This window comes from Colletotrichum karsti (genome assembly GCF_011947395.1).
Source record: "Colletotrichum karsti strain CkLH20 chromosome Unknown Scaffold47, whole genome shotgun sequence".
In the NCBI taxonomy this organism is placed as follows: domain Eukaryota; kingdom Fungi; phylum Ascomycota; class Sordariomycetes; order Glomerellales; family Glomerellaceae; genus Colletotrichum; species Colletotrichum karsti.
The window spans coordinates 419,072-432,622 of NW_024065947.1; the positions used below are offsets into that span (position 1 = coordinate 419,072).

The 13,551-nt window shown below is 51.8% G+C and overlaps 5 protein-coding genes across 5 annotated transcripts; 3 read left to right on the top strand and 2 right to left on the bottom strand.

Moving 5' to 3' along the window:
- Window positions 1–120: 120 nt before the first annotated feature.
- Window positions 121–2,538, bottom strand: CkaCkLH20_11396 (small oligopeptide opt family; the record flags this gene model as incomplete). The annotated part of the gene is made up of 3 exons (XM_038894110.1): window positions 121–312; window positions 367–1,628; window positions 1,680–2,538. 3 exons carry the CDS (start codon window positions 2,536–2,538, stop codon window positions 121–123), a joined length of 2,313 nt encoding a protein of 770 aa, XP_038740688.1.
- An 816-nt stretch (window positions 2,539–3,354) lies between these two features.
- On the top strand, window positions 3,355–4,818 carry CkaCkLH20_11397 (FAD dependent oxidoreductase; the record flags this gene model as incomplete). The annotated part of the gene is made up of 4 exons (XM_038894111.1): window positions 3,355–3,410; window positions 3,461–3,680; window positions 3,740–4,289; window positions 4,340–4,818. 4 exons carry the CDS (start codon window positions 3,355–3,357, stop codon window positions 4,816–4,818), a joined length of 1,305 nt encoding a protein of 434 aa, XP_038740689.1.
- A 75-nt stretch (window positions 4,819–4,893) lies between these two features.
- On the bottom strand, window positions 4,894–6,452 carry CkaCkLH20_11398 (uncharacterized protein; the record flags this gene model as incomplete). Its single annotated transcript, XM_038894112.1, has 4 exons — window positions 4,894–5,521; window positions 5,578–5,938; window positions 6,094–6,201; window positions 6,266–6,452. 4 exons carry the CDS (start codon window positions 6,450–6,452, stop codon window positions 4,894–4,896), a joined length of 1,284 nt encoding a protein of 427 aa, XP_038740690.1.
- Window positions 6,453–10,187: 3,735 nt separating this feature from the next.
- CkaCkLH20_11399 (glycosyl hydrolase family 61) lies at window positions 10,188–11,035 on the top strand (the record flags this gene model as incomplete). Its single annotated transcript, XM_038894113.1, has 3 exons — window positions 10,188–10,491; window positions 10,549–10,807; window positions 10,864–11,035. 3 exons carry the CDS (start codon window positions 10,188–10,190, stop codon window positions 11,033–11,035), a joined length of 735 nt encoding a protein of 244 aa, XP_038740691.1.
- Window positions 11,036–12,022: 987 nt separating this feature from the next.
- Window positions 12,023–13,383, top strand: CkaCkLH20_11400 (uncharacterized protein; the record flags this gene model as incomplete). Its single annotated transcript, XM_038894114.1, has 5 exons — window positions 12,023–12,250; window positions 12,301–12,337; window positions 12,398–12,468; window positions 12,516–12,874; window positions 12,933–13,383. The coding sequence occupies 5 exons, from the start codon at window positions 12,023–12,025 to the stop codon at window positions 13,381–13,383; spliced, it is 1,146 nt and encodes a 381-aa protein (XP_038740692.1).
- Window positions 13,384–13,551: the final 168 nt, after the last annotated feature.

Below are 13,551 nucleotides of genomic sequence, written 5' to 3' on the forward strand. Positions count from 1 at the left end.
AGGGAATCATTATGTATCTGGGAGAGGGTATATCCGGAAAAGGGGCACAGGTTGGATTTAGGCCCCATGAAGTACAGAAGAACTGAGAATGGCATAAATAAAAAGTGCGACTCGTCATAATCATCTGGCCGGCCCAAAAGTGCCGTTCGAAGGAATGGCTCTCCATGGAGTCCCCTGGCCGTCGACTGTGAATTTGTTTACGTTGTTCCCCCACCAGCTGAGACCGACTCCCGGAAAGACGAGGGCGAAGAAGATCACGATGGCGGAAATGGCCAGGCCGGAATCGAGAGCCGCTGAGAGAACGTAGTTGTACTGCGGTTGCCAAGTCAGTGTGATTTTGATATAACGGCTACAATCTTGACGTACCTTCGCCCACCACTGCGGATACTTGCCCTTCAGCCACTTGTTGAATATGAATGAAACCGCAAAGGCAGATGTATAGTTGATGCCTGTCGCCGGAGGTACGTTTCCTGTGCCGGCAAAGAACAGAGGCCAGTGAAGATATTGGAGGAATTTGTTGTTCGGAAACCGCTTCTTGAGAAAGAAAGTGACAATGGGCAGGAGGGCACCAATCCAGAAGAAATGTAGCAGCCCCGAGTAGATCTTTCCGACGCTGTAAAGTCGAGCAGGGCCAATCGCACCCCACACGATACTCGAAGAGAAGTTGACGCGTCCTTGTGGGCAGGTATATCCGTTTGGCTGAGACTCCGAGCAGATCCCTTTAACGTTGTTGAGCATCCAGAGAAGAACGGCGTTCTGAGTGAGCGAGCCTGTGATGCAAGCCGTCAACTGGGCAATGAAGAGCGTTCGTCGAGGAATCTTCATGTACAATCCAAGCTTCATATCCGATGAGAAGATCATGGCCTGGCTCAGTCCCGTGTACGCGTAGAACTTGAAAATCAGCATGACGATAGGCTTGCCCGGGATGAGGTAGCCGGAAACGATCTCGCCCAAGACCGTCAGCACGTTGCTGTTCAGGTTGGCAACCGCATAGACGCTGCCGGTGGGGATGAGGTAGATCATGGCCAGACCGAAGGCGACGAAAATGCCCCAGACCGGCATCTGCGTCTTGTAGACCACCTGAACGACGATCGACAGGACCAAGACGATGACGGTCAGGATCGCGTACCACCACCACGGCGTATCGGGATACTTCTCGATCAGGCGGGCGTGGATGTCCTTCTTCCGACCCGGGTTGAACGCGCCGATGATCTCCTTGTAGTGGTTGATGAAGATGTACGTCGGGACGCAGCTCATCACGGCGAAGGAGATCCCGTAGCTGAGGGCGAAGGTGACCGGCATGAAGAGGGGGCTGTACTTTTCGTACTCCTCGACGATGAAGTTGCCGTCCTTGTCGACCACTCGAGTGGCGTTGTAGATCTTGCCCGTGTTGTCGTAGGTGTCGGCACCCGAGAACGGGAGATACGCGGTGTACCACGTGTTAGTGTAGTACAGGATCGGGGTGACCAGAGCGAAGAGGATGACCCAGCCGGCGAATACGTTGGCTTGCGCCCAGAATGGGACGACTAGGGGCGAGCCGTTGTAGGCGATTTGAGACCAGTCGAAAGTGGTTGGTAGGTAGGCCAGACCGGTGGACATTCCGAAGAGGTTGTTGACCACGACGTTGTCTGAGATGAGTTAGTAGGTGTGTTTTCGGGGTTGTGAATCTTTCCACTTACTTGGAGCGGCCCAGCAGATGAAGGCAAACGTGCTCAGGCCGGTGAAGAGGTAGCCGGGAAGCCAGTACCAGAAGAAACCACCGATGAAGACATATAAGAAGAGCCGATACCTCGAGATTCTCCATCCATCGGCGACGGGATTCGCTCGTCCGTGCAAAGTCTGGAACAGTGCGGCGTTGGCTAGAGTTGATGGCCAGATCATATGAGGAGGCTCGACGATGAAGCGATACGCCAACCCGGCCATGCCGAGCCCAAACAGCTGCATCGAAAGGCCGAGCAGGAACTGATACGGCACTGGGGTGTCGAGACCATAAAAGGCCGAAGCCTTCTGCGCCTGGATAATGTCGGTCGCCCAGGACGGGCCGAACGACAAGTTAGACATGATGGTGATCACGGCGTGCTCTTTGATGTTGAAGTAGTGGTCCGGGTTGATGACAACCTCCCGGCCAAAGACATGGACCTTCTTCACCGGCAGGATGCGAGCCACGGCGCAACCGACGGGGTAGGCGATGAGCTGAGCGACCAGCGACGAGATGGTCACGCCCGGGTAGCGCATGGAGAAGAACTGGTTGATGCCGGAGCCGACCATGGTGAAGAGGACGCCGAGAACCCACATGCGGAGGGTGTTGACCGGCATCGAGACGTCGTCCGTGTTGGGCACGTTGGCGCGGACCTCGGGGAACGGCGAGTTGTCCGAGTCGATGTCGAAGTGCTCCTTGATCTCGCCGATGGCGTAGGTCATGGACTTGTCCGGATCCTCGATGTCGACATCCTGTGTTGTCTGCGCCTGCTGGAGCGAGGACACGGGGCGTGCCTCTGCCAGCTTCTCGCCGGTCTTGTCTTGCGCGGCGGCAGACATTGTGTATAAAGAGTGACTGGAGTCAGAACTGTCGCTAGTTTCTAGTTTCCTGGCAACCTGGCTTGATTCCTCTCTCTTTGGAGGTGACAGACCGGGGGCTTTATGCGATGAGTCTGTAGTATTCAGTGCTATCAGCCACGGCTAAGATGCGTCCGTCCGAACAGGTCGCAATACTTGTCGTCAACGACCTTCCCCAGATATCCAACCTCCATATCAATCTGTTCAGCACCGCGCCATACCCGCGAATGTTGACCCCCAAACCCCGCAGTCAAGATAGGCTTTCCGTGATTGTTTCCCCATGATACACGCGCTGGAACCACCAGGGTGACGGCGCCGGGGAAGGTCCAAGCTATCTGCCCAGTGTTTTTAGCGACTGGGCAGCGTTGTTCAGGGCCCAATTACAGAGAAATACGCGAGTAATGCGGGGTTCTGAAGCTTGTTTGCACGCAGTAGACCAGGGTTCCCAAGAGGTTATCTCCGAAGCCGGTGAGGAGGAGAAGAGAGGTAGTGAGAGGGGAAGGTCCAAGCCGGCATTGACCCCGGAAATCATGTGTTCATACGCGTGGTCGCTCCAATTGTGTGCTTTTCAGCTGATTGTGTGTGAGGGGAAATATGACGAGCCAATCAGATGGTGGTGCTTTGACTTAGTTGATCCTCAGCTGTGTTGGGGTTTCGGTAAGTTGATCCGACTTTAAGAACCCAACTTCTGAAGAGCCTGGTTGATGTATGTGACTTGCAGCAGCGTCAATCTAAGCGGTGTGATACAATCTTTTACTTTGCATCTGTCGAGCATAATTGTAATCCTTATCAAGAACCATGACTGGTAACAGCGAGTCCTTGGCGAAAACGTCAAGCATCGTCATCATTGGCGCGTAAGTCTGTGTCGACTCTCTTGAATCGTTCTTCACTAATCACTTGGCAGCGGCACGTTTGGAATCAGCACCGCATACCATCTAGCAAAGCGTGGCTACACGAACATCCGATGCATCGATCGCCACCCCGTACCGAGTCTGGACTCAGCAGCGTATGACTTGAACAAGATTATTAGAACTGAGTATGACGAGCCCCTCTACACCGAGTTGGCTCTTGAAGCTCTCAAAGCCTGGAGAAGACCGGAGTGGGAAGGGATTTTTCATGAAACGGTAAGAGAAGGTCAGGAGTTCGGTTTCCTCGCCATCAGCTGACTCGATCTTCGTCGTAGGGTCGGCTTACAACCACAACTGGAAGCCCGCAGGCTGAGAAACACCTGAAGGAGTCTTATGAGAACTTGAAGAGAGCAGGCCAATCGGGCAGTCTTGAGTTCATCGAGAATAAGGACCAGATCATCAAGCATGTTCCACAACTCGCCAAAGCAAACGGCATCGAAAAGTGGAAAGGCCTTTGGAACAGCCAGGGCGGCTGGGCGCACTCGCGCAAGTCCATCGAGAAATGGGGCAAAGAAGCCCAAGAGCTCGGCGTCAAGTTTGTCTCTGGTCCCGAAGGCACTATGACGGGCTTGGAAGTTGACGACTCGGGAGGGTTGGACGGCATCAAAGTCGCCTCAGGGGACGTCGTTCGTGCGGATCGATACATCTTGTGCACCGGTGCAGCATCGCCGGAATTGTTGCCAGAACTGTCGCGAGAAATGTGGACAAAGTGCTGGACTTTGGCTCATGTCGAGCTTACTGCTGAGGAGGTCGCTCAGTGGAAGGGGATTCCAGTCGTTGATAACTTTGAACTGGGCTTTACGTTCGAGCCGGACCCGGAGACAAGTAAGTACCATCCAGATGTACAAGCGTTTGTCATGCTAATGAAGCGATAGGGTGGATGAAGATTTGCGACAATAACCCGGGTTACCAGTACCGGCTCGGCACTTACACCGATCCGGAGGGCAAAGTAGAGCACTACTCTATCCCACGTTACGCAAGTGCACACCCAGACGATGGCATCCCGGAGGAGGCGGCCAAGGCGATCAACAAGTTCGTCGACGTGGTCATGCCTCAGTTCTCAGGGCGACCGCTCCTCGGTGCGAGGGTTTGCTGGTGCACCGACTCCCCCGACGCTCACTGGTTGATCGATAACCATCCAAAATACCCCTCCCTGCTGTTGGGAACCGGCGACTCAGGCCATGCCTTCAAGATGTTTCCGATTATTGGAGACTACATTGCTGATGCCTTGGAGGGGCTACCGAGGGGACTGAAACCCCAGTGGAAGTATGGCAACAGAAAATCGAAGCCTGTCGCGACCAGGCCTGATACGGAGATCAAGGACTTGAGAGATGTTCTGGACTTGAAGGATTAATAAGCAGCGCTCAATTAGATGATATACAACTGCCCACAATATTCCTTTGCGGGCTCTTTCATGCATGACTTTGGGTCATGATTGCTCATAAACAACTCTGGTCTCCGTTGTAACCGTGATCCCCCCAAGACCATGTACGCTAGCCGCTCTCTGCGGGAGATCTAATTGTGATCGAGAGTTTGTGCTGTTCTCGGCCACCGGGTGTATCCCTCCCAAGCTATCAACACTGTTGTTGTCCGTATTTGTCGGCTTTGACTCGATGATCGTGCGCCGATGACTCGTTCGATCCGTCCGGAAGGCGTTTCCCGACCAAAGCTTCGCAACGTCTTCGTGGGATGTGTTCTTCTGCACTTCGTTCGATGATGACAGAGATAGGTCGTCGTGTGAATGCAACTCGTACGCTTCTGACTGGACGTTCCGGCGCTTCTTGTTGTTCTCCACGGTCGTGGAATACGGCATCGACGTTTGGTAGTTTTGGTAGTTCTGATTCGACTTCTTGCTGGTGCCTGTGATGTGGGAATGTACAAACATCGGTAGGTAGCGCATGAAGAAAGGCTTCAGTGCCGGGACAGATGCGCAGATGATTCCGGCGTTGACTTCGACGCAGGCCCAGTTGAGCTGTTTCTCGATGTCGAATGTGTGGTCGTGGCTTCTAAACAAAGGTGGAAGAAGAACCGTTCGTCGGATTGCGCAGATGCACACACTGAGAAAATGTTAGTACGACTGATCACACGGCCCAGTCGGGTAGGGTTGACTTACAAGCCGCCTGTAGCGAAAAGTGCGATCAGTGACCACTTTTGACGCTTTCCCATCTGCAGAGGAATGATGATCTTCAGTGGGAGGATAAGGCAGACGATATCCATGACGATGTTGGTTGCGCTAAGGACAAGGTAGATTGTGTTCTTGTTGATGCATGTCGAGCCCGGTCTGACCGTGAGGTCCCATGACGCCTGGACCGGCCGGCAGCTAAAGATGATTAAGAACAGATACGCGATCGCGTAAGCAGTGGTAAATGCGATGAAGCTCATGACCACTATTCTGAAAATACGATCGGGCGAGAGGCGTAGGTAGAGGACGAGGAGAGACATTTTTGCGGTCGTGACACTGAGAGAGTAGACGACTATCGCCACCAAGCTGACCTGCACATTTAAGGTTAGCTGTTGTCGAGCATGCAAACATCTTTGGCGGGTAATGGCATCATACAAGTAGGAAGGAAGGCGAGTAGTCGACCCGTTTGACCTGCCAAAGATGGACTCCAACCCCAAGTTGACAAACTCTGCAAGTCAGGATAGATGTCGATGAAAGCGCGGAAGCTGGCGTGCTCACGCTGGATGGAGAGTCCATAGAAGGTAATTGCCAGAGCAAGTGAAAGACCAATAAACCCTAAGAACCAGAGTTATCAGGATGAGATCGTCGTAGCCGTCGGGGTCGGGGACTCAGGCCTCACAATCATCGGGGCCAAGTGATCTCTTGACAAGTGATAGCCTCGTAAACACTCGTAGGCTGACGAAGAGGATTGAAATGGCTGTCAGGATGGCACCCAGGATCAACGCGCCCGTCGTAATCGTGCCGGCGTCAAACCGGCCTTGGCCTGCCGGCGGATCGGCCATGTACTCAGAGTCGAAAGAAGCCATTTGCTCGTCGTTACCAGCAGTTGCCGGCGAGCCAAGCCTTCGAAGACCGACGGCAAAACACAGAAATGAGACCAGGGAAATGTGTGACGCAATAAGCCACCTCAAGTCTCTCGTCCGAGGGGAAGTTTTCGTTTACTTGCGCGTGGAATGTTGGGCATCGAGCTTTAAAGGCTAGAATGTGTCACTCCACTCTGGGAGTATCCATCATCGTGCATGCCCGCCGGGGAAGGCAGCCCGCTGACAGAAAATTGACAATGCAAACGCCGGTGGTGCTCTGGAAACTGCCTCCTGTCTTGGTCCGTGAAACTGAAAAGAATCGGAGAATATGAGTGGCTATTTCATGACATTGCGCTGCACTCTCGTGTCAGTATCCCCGGCTGGGGCAAAATCACAACAAATAGATGGGATCAATCAGCAATAAGCAAACACTTTTTGCCGAAAAACAAAATGTCAGCCAGGCCCAGATGGTATTTCAATGTGAAAAATGACAGGATACGGTGTCAGCCACGAGAACCGAACTTCAAAAAAGAAAGCACCAATTTGACGTGCAAGCGGCCCCCTCCTCTCCCCAATATCCTGGTCTGCTTACGACCCTCGCAATATCTGTGGGCATTTTGCTCCCTTGAGAATTATCCCTGACAGACTCTCCACAACTCTGCGCCCGGCCGAATCAAAGCCTCGAGAACCAACGTCAAGAAAAAGAAACAATCGTGGATCTCAAACAACGGATGGCTACCCGCCACAACAAGCAACCAGGGTCATGGGCGTTGGCGCCGCTACCCACCATGTGGCCCCGGTACGAGTCTCGGCATGCAGGAGTCGTCTGATGGGATCTGTCTGCGCACAGAAAGGGAAAGAAAATCTTTGAGTGAGTCGGCGAAGGAAGCGCAATGTTTACTTTGAACCATGGAACGAACTGGGACTCCATTTGCTGGCCTCTTACTGAAGATTCCTTGTACTTACTAGCCAACTTAGAGGGGGAATGTGAAGAGGATGGAGATGAGGAAAAGGACGGTTCACATATGGACCCTAGTGAGCTGTAGCAGCTCTTCGGATGCGAGATATCTAAAAGTAGTTTTGAACTCCCAGTAGAACTGTCGGGATGGTGTGTGCCTGGCAGATAGCATATTCAAGTTCGAGACTCGAAGGCAACACTCGAAATGATGCAGAGTAACCCAAGTTCAAGCCCAAACACTATATTTAAATCCAAACGATATTATTGATTATTGCAAACTTTCAACCTGTGCTCTCAGACCATCACGTAATTCACGTAATGAGATTCCCCCATGAACGCAATAATATTGAAGAAGTCCGTTAAGGCGTCCAATTGTCAACCTGACACAAACTCTTGCACACTGTCATAGCCCCGTCAAGGTGGGCATTCCGATCATTCATGACTCCTGAACCAACTGCTAATGCTCAAGTATCGCAACTCCTAGCGAAAGTCTCGAAGATGACTGGACAAACAGCCGCACAGCTCAACCTAACAGTCGCATCGACAGGGTTCACAAGGGCCGCAAGCAATCTGAACTTACATCGAAAGGCAAGTCCGAGGACACAACTTCTCGAACGAAACTTGATTCGAGACCTGGTCAAGTCTGGCAGTGTGCTGAAGACAGAAGGGGATATAAAGGCGACCGCCGTAAGATACGTCCCCGAAGAAGAAGATATCGTCCCCGGAGAAGGTCTGCAAGTCTGGCAGTGCCTCTCGAAAAGACGACGAAGATGATCGATTGTGGTATCGCCAAGGGAAGCGATGAATTTCGCCGACATCTTCCAGGAGAATATCGATCACAAGATCGATGGAGTCATGATGGATCCGAGATTTCCGTTCAGACTCATTCACATAACGGCTTTTATAATGCTTCTCAATCTCCTCCACCAAGGAAAGCCCGTGTTCCCTACATAAGCTACCCACCGTCCACGTCATCGGTCAGCAACCAAAGTTAAGGGGCCGGCTGGTTTTAAAGACCGTAGGGGACCAATGCAGTAGATAGTGTCGCAGTACGTGGAATGCGTCAATTAGCTTTATCAAAAATCGTACGACTCAGATAAGACGAAAAATGCATTGTCCACAGCTAACAGAGTAGTTTTCGCTAGGGTCCTCACATCTATCGCCCTAAGCTGTAATCAGGTGTCACAAGTAAGGAGGATGATAGTTCAAGAGTCCATAATTGCTAATTCGTCCCTAGGGTTTCTATATGTTTTCCTTCTTATAGAATTTAAAGACTTCCATTAGCACTACTAGCGTCATACCTCTCATATTGTTTCTAAAATAAGGCATTCGAGTTCGTTTATGTGCTTTAATCTGGTAGACTCTGCACTTCTCGCCACCATCTACTCCAATCAGTATGTGAATTCAAGAAGAAAGACCATGTCACCATGAAGAGACTTGGGGCCCCCTTAGATAATATTACAGGCCGTTCAGAGGTTCATATTTCTCAGTTAAGCCTAACTGATGACAAGAGTGCTCCCGTCAGCGGGTGGGGGGGGGGAGACAAGTAGCGCATGACGCGTGAACCCTTACACACTTCGCGATATAAGCAACTCTAGACGCTCAGAATGCCACATACGACCATACCCATTGGAAAACTCGGGATCCCGTCCGCTCTCCCATAGATAAGCCAATGAGGGCCGGATTAGTAGTTGGGTCGGTGACGACCAGCGAATACCTGGTGTTGTATGTTTTTTTGGTGGACCTTTTTGTACGGCTCAATCCTCCTGAGAGAGCGCGCGCGTTGAGGCGCTGCTGGAGTCGTTAGAGAAGTAACACTTAGATGAAACTGATGTGTATTGACCTAGAAAGTCACTCCTTAGTATGTGGTATAGGGATACTGAAAAACAACAGGGACGCACAGCAACAACGACAGCAACAGTGACGACAACAGCAGTGGCAGCAACAACGATAATAGCGGCATTATTAACGACGAGATCGCCGGTGACGGGAGCTAAGAAGAGCGACATCATCTAGCCCCTCGGCTCCGCTTTGAAAAAATCACTGCAATAGCTTGATTAGTAGACGAGACATGCCTCCGGACGTCCAGTCCGACACCTTGGGTCGTCCCAAATGCAACCGGGCTCTGCCGCCATTGACTGATGTTGATTTTAAGGACGAGGTTATCGGACCAGTAATACAAGGCACGGCCGGTGCAAGGGGTCCAACGTGGTCCATCGGAAAACCACGTCTGCCAACATGAGTATATCTCCTTCTCTGCACCAGAGTCATCCGTTCGCGGTTACAGTCCGGGGTTTTCAAGTGGCAAATATGCAGGGCCTACTTATGCTTCTTTTCTCTCCGATGTCCAAGTGGCTGTTAAGCAGTACTACGCCAAAGCATGGCCGATCTGAACCATGCAGGGGCTGCAGGAGCATAACCGAAGGGGGCAACGACAGCGTCTATGTCAACAGCCACGGGCAGATTCTGAGGGGAATAATGGTACTGGCCAAGAAACTTTCAAAGATCAGTCTCCATCCCATCGGTATACCCATCAACGACATCAGACTATTAGTTGACTTGTTGTGAGCTTCTTTGAAGCTGATCTCGCCCCGGCCCCTTATCTGCAGGCGTTGAAACATCGCAGTCCTCCTTGTTTCCCTCAACGGGTCCGGAATGTCCGTTGACTGAAGGGATCCAACTGCTCGACGTTGAAAGGACATAAGAGACAAGAAATATCCAGTTAGCAGGATAATTCATCACCTTCTCTCGCATCGTCTATCTACACGCATCTCGCAACCATGAAGTTCTTCCCAGCTTTCATCACTCTCGCCGCTGGCGCTAATGCGCACGCCATCTTCCAGCGAATGGCTGTCAACGGAGTTGACCAAGGTCAGCTCAAGGGCATTCGTGCTCCCGAGGATTCGGGTCCCATCACCAATGTTAACGACAAAGACTTCGCCTGCAACAAGGATCTCAGCTACCTGGACAAGACCGTCATTACGGTTCCTGCCGGCGCCAAGGTCGGCGCACTTTTCGGCCACGTTATTGGAGGCGCCATGGAACCCGGGGACCAAGACCAACCGATTGCGGAGGATCACAAAGGTAAGTCCGCTTTGACAGCCCGCTGTCTAGTCCGGCGCTAATGTGCCCTGCGGAAAGGTCCGATCATGGTGTACCTGGCCAAGGTAGACGACGCCGCCAACGCTAGTCCGGAAGGGCTGAGCTGGTTCAAGATCTCTGAGAAGGGACTTCAGAACGGCCGTTGGGCGGTTGACGACATGAGAGCGGATGATGGCTGGCACAACTTCACGATGCCTGCTTGTGTTGCGTCCGGCGAATACCTCATGCGAGTCGAGCTCCTGGCGCTCCAGGAGAGCCAGTTGAAGAACGGAGCCCAGTTTTACATGGAATGCGCACAGTAAGTGTCTTCGAAACTGCACACAAGCACGCAGAAACATTCTAACGGCGACCTAGAATCCAAGTGACAGGGTCCGGAACTAGTACCGGCACAGACTTCGCCAAGTTCCCAGGCACGTACAAGTCCAACGATCCAGGAATCTTCCTCGACGTGTACAACGACGAGGGCATCATCGACAACAATGGCAGACCATACAAGATTCCCGGCCCTAAGGTTCTGAGCTGTTAGTAGGAGTGTGGAAACAATGGGTTCGTCTGGTATTTCCTTTGGTTTGCACGATACGACGTTGGATATATGTAATGTGGTAATGGGAGATAGTTCACACCAAGTGGTGTAATAGTGTTAAAGTGCTTCACAAATAAATTCCTCTACGAGTAAAAGGTTCTAACGGCGACCTAATCTATTTGATTCTAGGCCCATTAGTGTCTGGACGGTGAGAGGCTTTCGCTTGAGATGACACTCACATTCAGGATAACCTGTGAGCTGATACTAGCCGGGCTGACGGCGGCAAACTCTCTGTACTAGCACATCAATATCGACAGCAAAGATCATTTTCGACCCCGACGAGTAAACGCATATCTGACAGCTTTCGTGGATACCAGACAATTGGCACGACTCAAAAGCCGATACGCTGGCCACAGATCCGTAGTCAGACAAGAATGGATAATCACGTTTGCTTCGGAGAAATACCAAGAGAGGGAAGGGTACCCGGCTGTGAGACATGAGGTTCGAGGCCAACATCGACGTCTCGGACAAAGAATGAGACATTTCCAGAGCGTTGCCCATTAGGTTCCATCTGCGCCATTGCGGTCATGCCAACAGCGAAAACGACGGCCAGGCCGTCATCACAGTGCCGCATCCGGGTCGGCGCCTCCACATAACACGCCCTAAGTGGCTACGGAACCTCACTCTTTTCCAGACGCGGCCATTACATCGAGTAGTGCAACTCCAGTACATCAGCTGAAATACATCGGCGCACCTTGAACCCTGGTTTTTCAATCTTTCGGTTCCTTCTTCTTTACTTTCTGTAATCCTGCCTATTGATCCCACACCACACTTTTGGCACCTTCGGCCGCGGGACGCCAGCATGTGCCTGTGCCAAAGAAACGACTGAGAGTCCCGACCAAAACGTGTTTTAGCCGTTTACCCTGGACTTTAATCTTCAATTTTACTAAAACTTCTCTTTTTCTTCCATTCCCGCGTCCGACTTCTCCAATGATGCAGATGGATAATAATGACACGCTGGACCTAATGTCGACGGGTCCTCCTTCGGGTCCGGCTACGATGGGTCCTCTCCCAGAGGACAACAAACAGGGGTTATTGATTGGCATCATTGCTATGTTCTTCACGATTGTTGTTACGTTTATGCTCATTAGAGCATATGTCAGAGGTTATGTGTTGAAAGCTTGGGGGCTCGACGACTCCTTTTTCATTGTATCCGGAGTAAGTTGCGAAGTCCGAAGCCCTGTCGACTCGGCCCTAATGTTATCCAGTTCCTCATCATCGCTCAAGGAGTGGCAGCTGTTCTCAGTGAGTTAAAATACCACCCATTATTGCAAGGTGCGCATGAGATTGACGAAGTCGGCCCAGATTCTACGGACGGATCACTCGGTTTCCATATTTGGGATACATCGATTCCCCGATTGCAGAAGAACGGCGACGTATGAAAACCCCATCCAAACTTTACTTCTAATACTGATTTGCCCAGTACCTGATGGCAACCGTCCTCATTTCCCAAGTTGCCTTTACCACAATCAAGGCGACATTTCTTCTACAATACCGAAGGGCATTCGCCATCAAATCAGTGCGCCTGTTTTGCGACGTCTTCCTACTCGTCAGCGTCGTGTTCCTGGTGGGAACACTGATATCAGGCGGCATTGTAATTCAGAAATTCCTCGACGACGAGTCCACGTCAGGACCCTTCCTCATATGGGGTTACACAAACGCTGCCGTACACTTTGCCACGGACATCATCATCTTCATTCTTCCTCTGCCCCTCGTCGCCCCACTACAGCTAGCGACCATGCAGAAGGTTGGCTTGATTGCTAGCTTCGCCGTTGGCATCCTGTGAGCTCTCCAACTCCCCTCCTGTCCGAGCCAAAGAGCCAGTTCTAACTCGCCACAGCACAGGTGCGATATCCGTCATGAAGATGGTCACCCTCCGCGCCGGAATCGAGTCCGAAGATTCATTGTACGACGCGGTTCCCCTCGTGATGATCAGCATGGCCGAGCCGACTTGCGCGTTGATGTGCGCTTGCGTACCCATTTTGCGACCGCTGTTGTGCTGTTCACCCGGTTCGCGTGGCTCTTCCCGGGGCTCTCGCAAGTACTCCTCGAAAGGAACAGACAGCACTGGCACAGCAGCCAACAGCACCGCGACACCAAGCATGCCTCCACAATCGCCGATGAACCCGTCCTTTCCCAAAACGTCTCGTGGGGAGGACGTCGGCGGCGGTGTTCACGGAGACTTGGAAGGTTATCTGTCCACTCAACAGGTTATGGAGCTTAATGCCATCGAGTCCAAGACGCCGAAGTCTTTTGTTCTCGCGACAACGTCTTCTAGATCGCAATCGTAGCTCTATGTATAGGATGAGTAAGAAATAGCGAAGAGTTTTGGTAGTTCAATGTAAAGCAAGGCGCTACTGTTAAACCGCAAAAGTCCGATCTGAGTGCCTGATCTTGGCTTCCCTAGCGGCGTCCAAGCCATGGGGGCATCTTAAAAAGGTCTCTAGTTATATACTGGT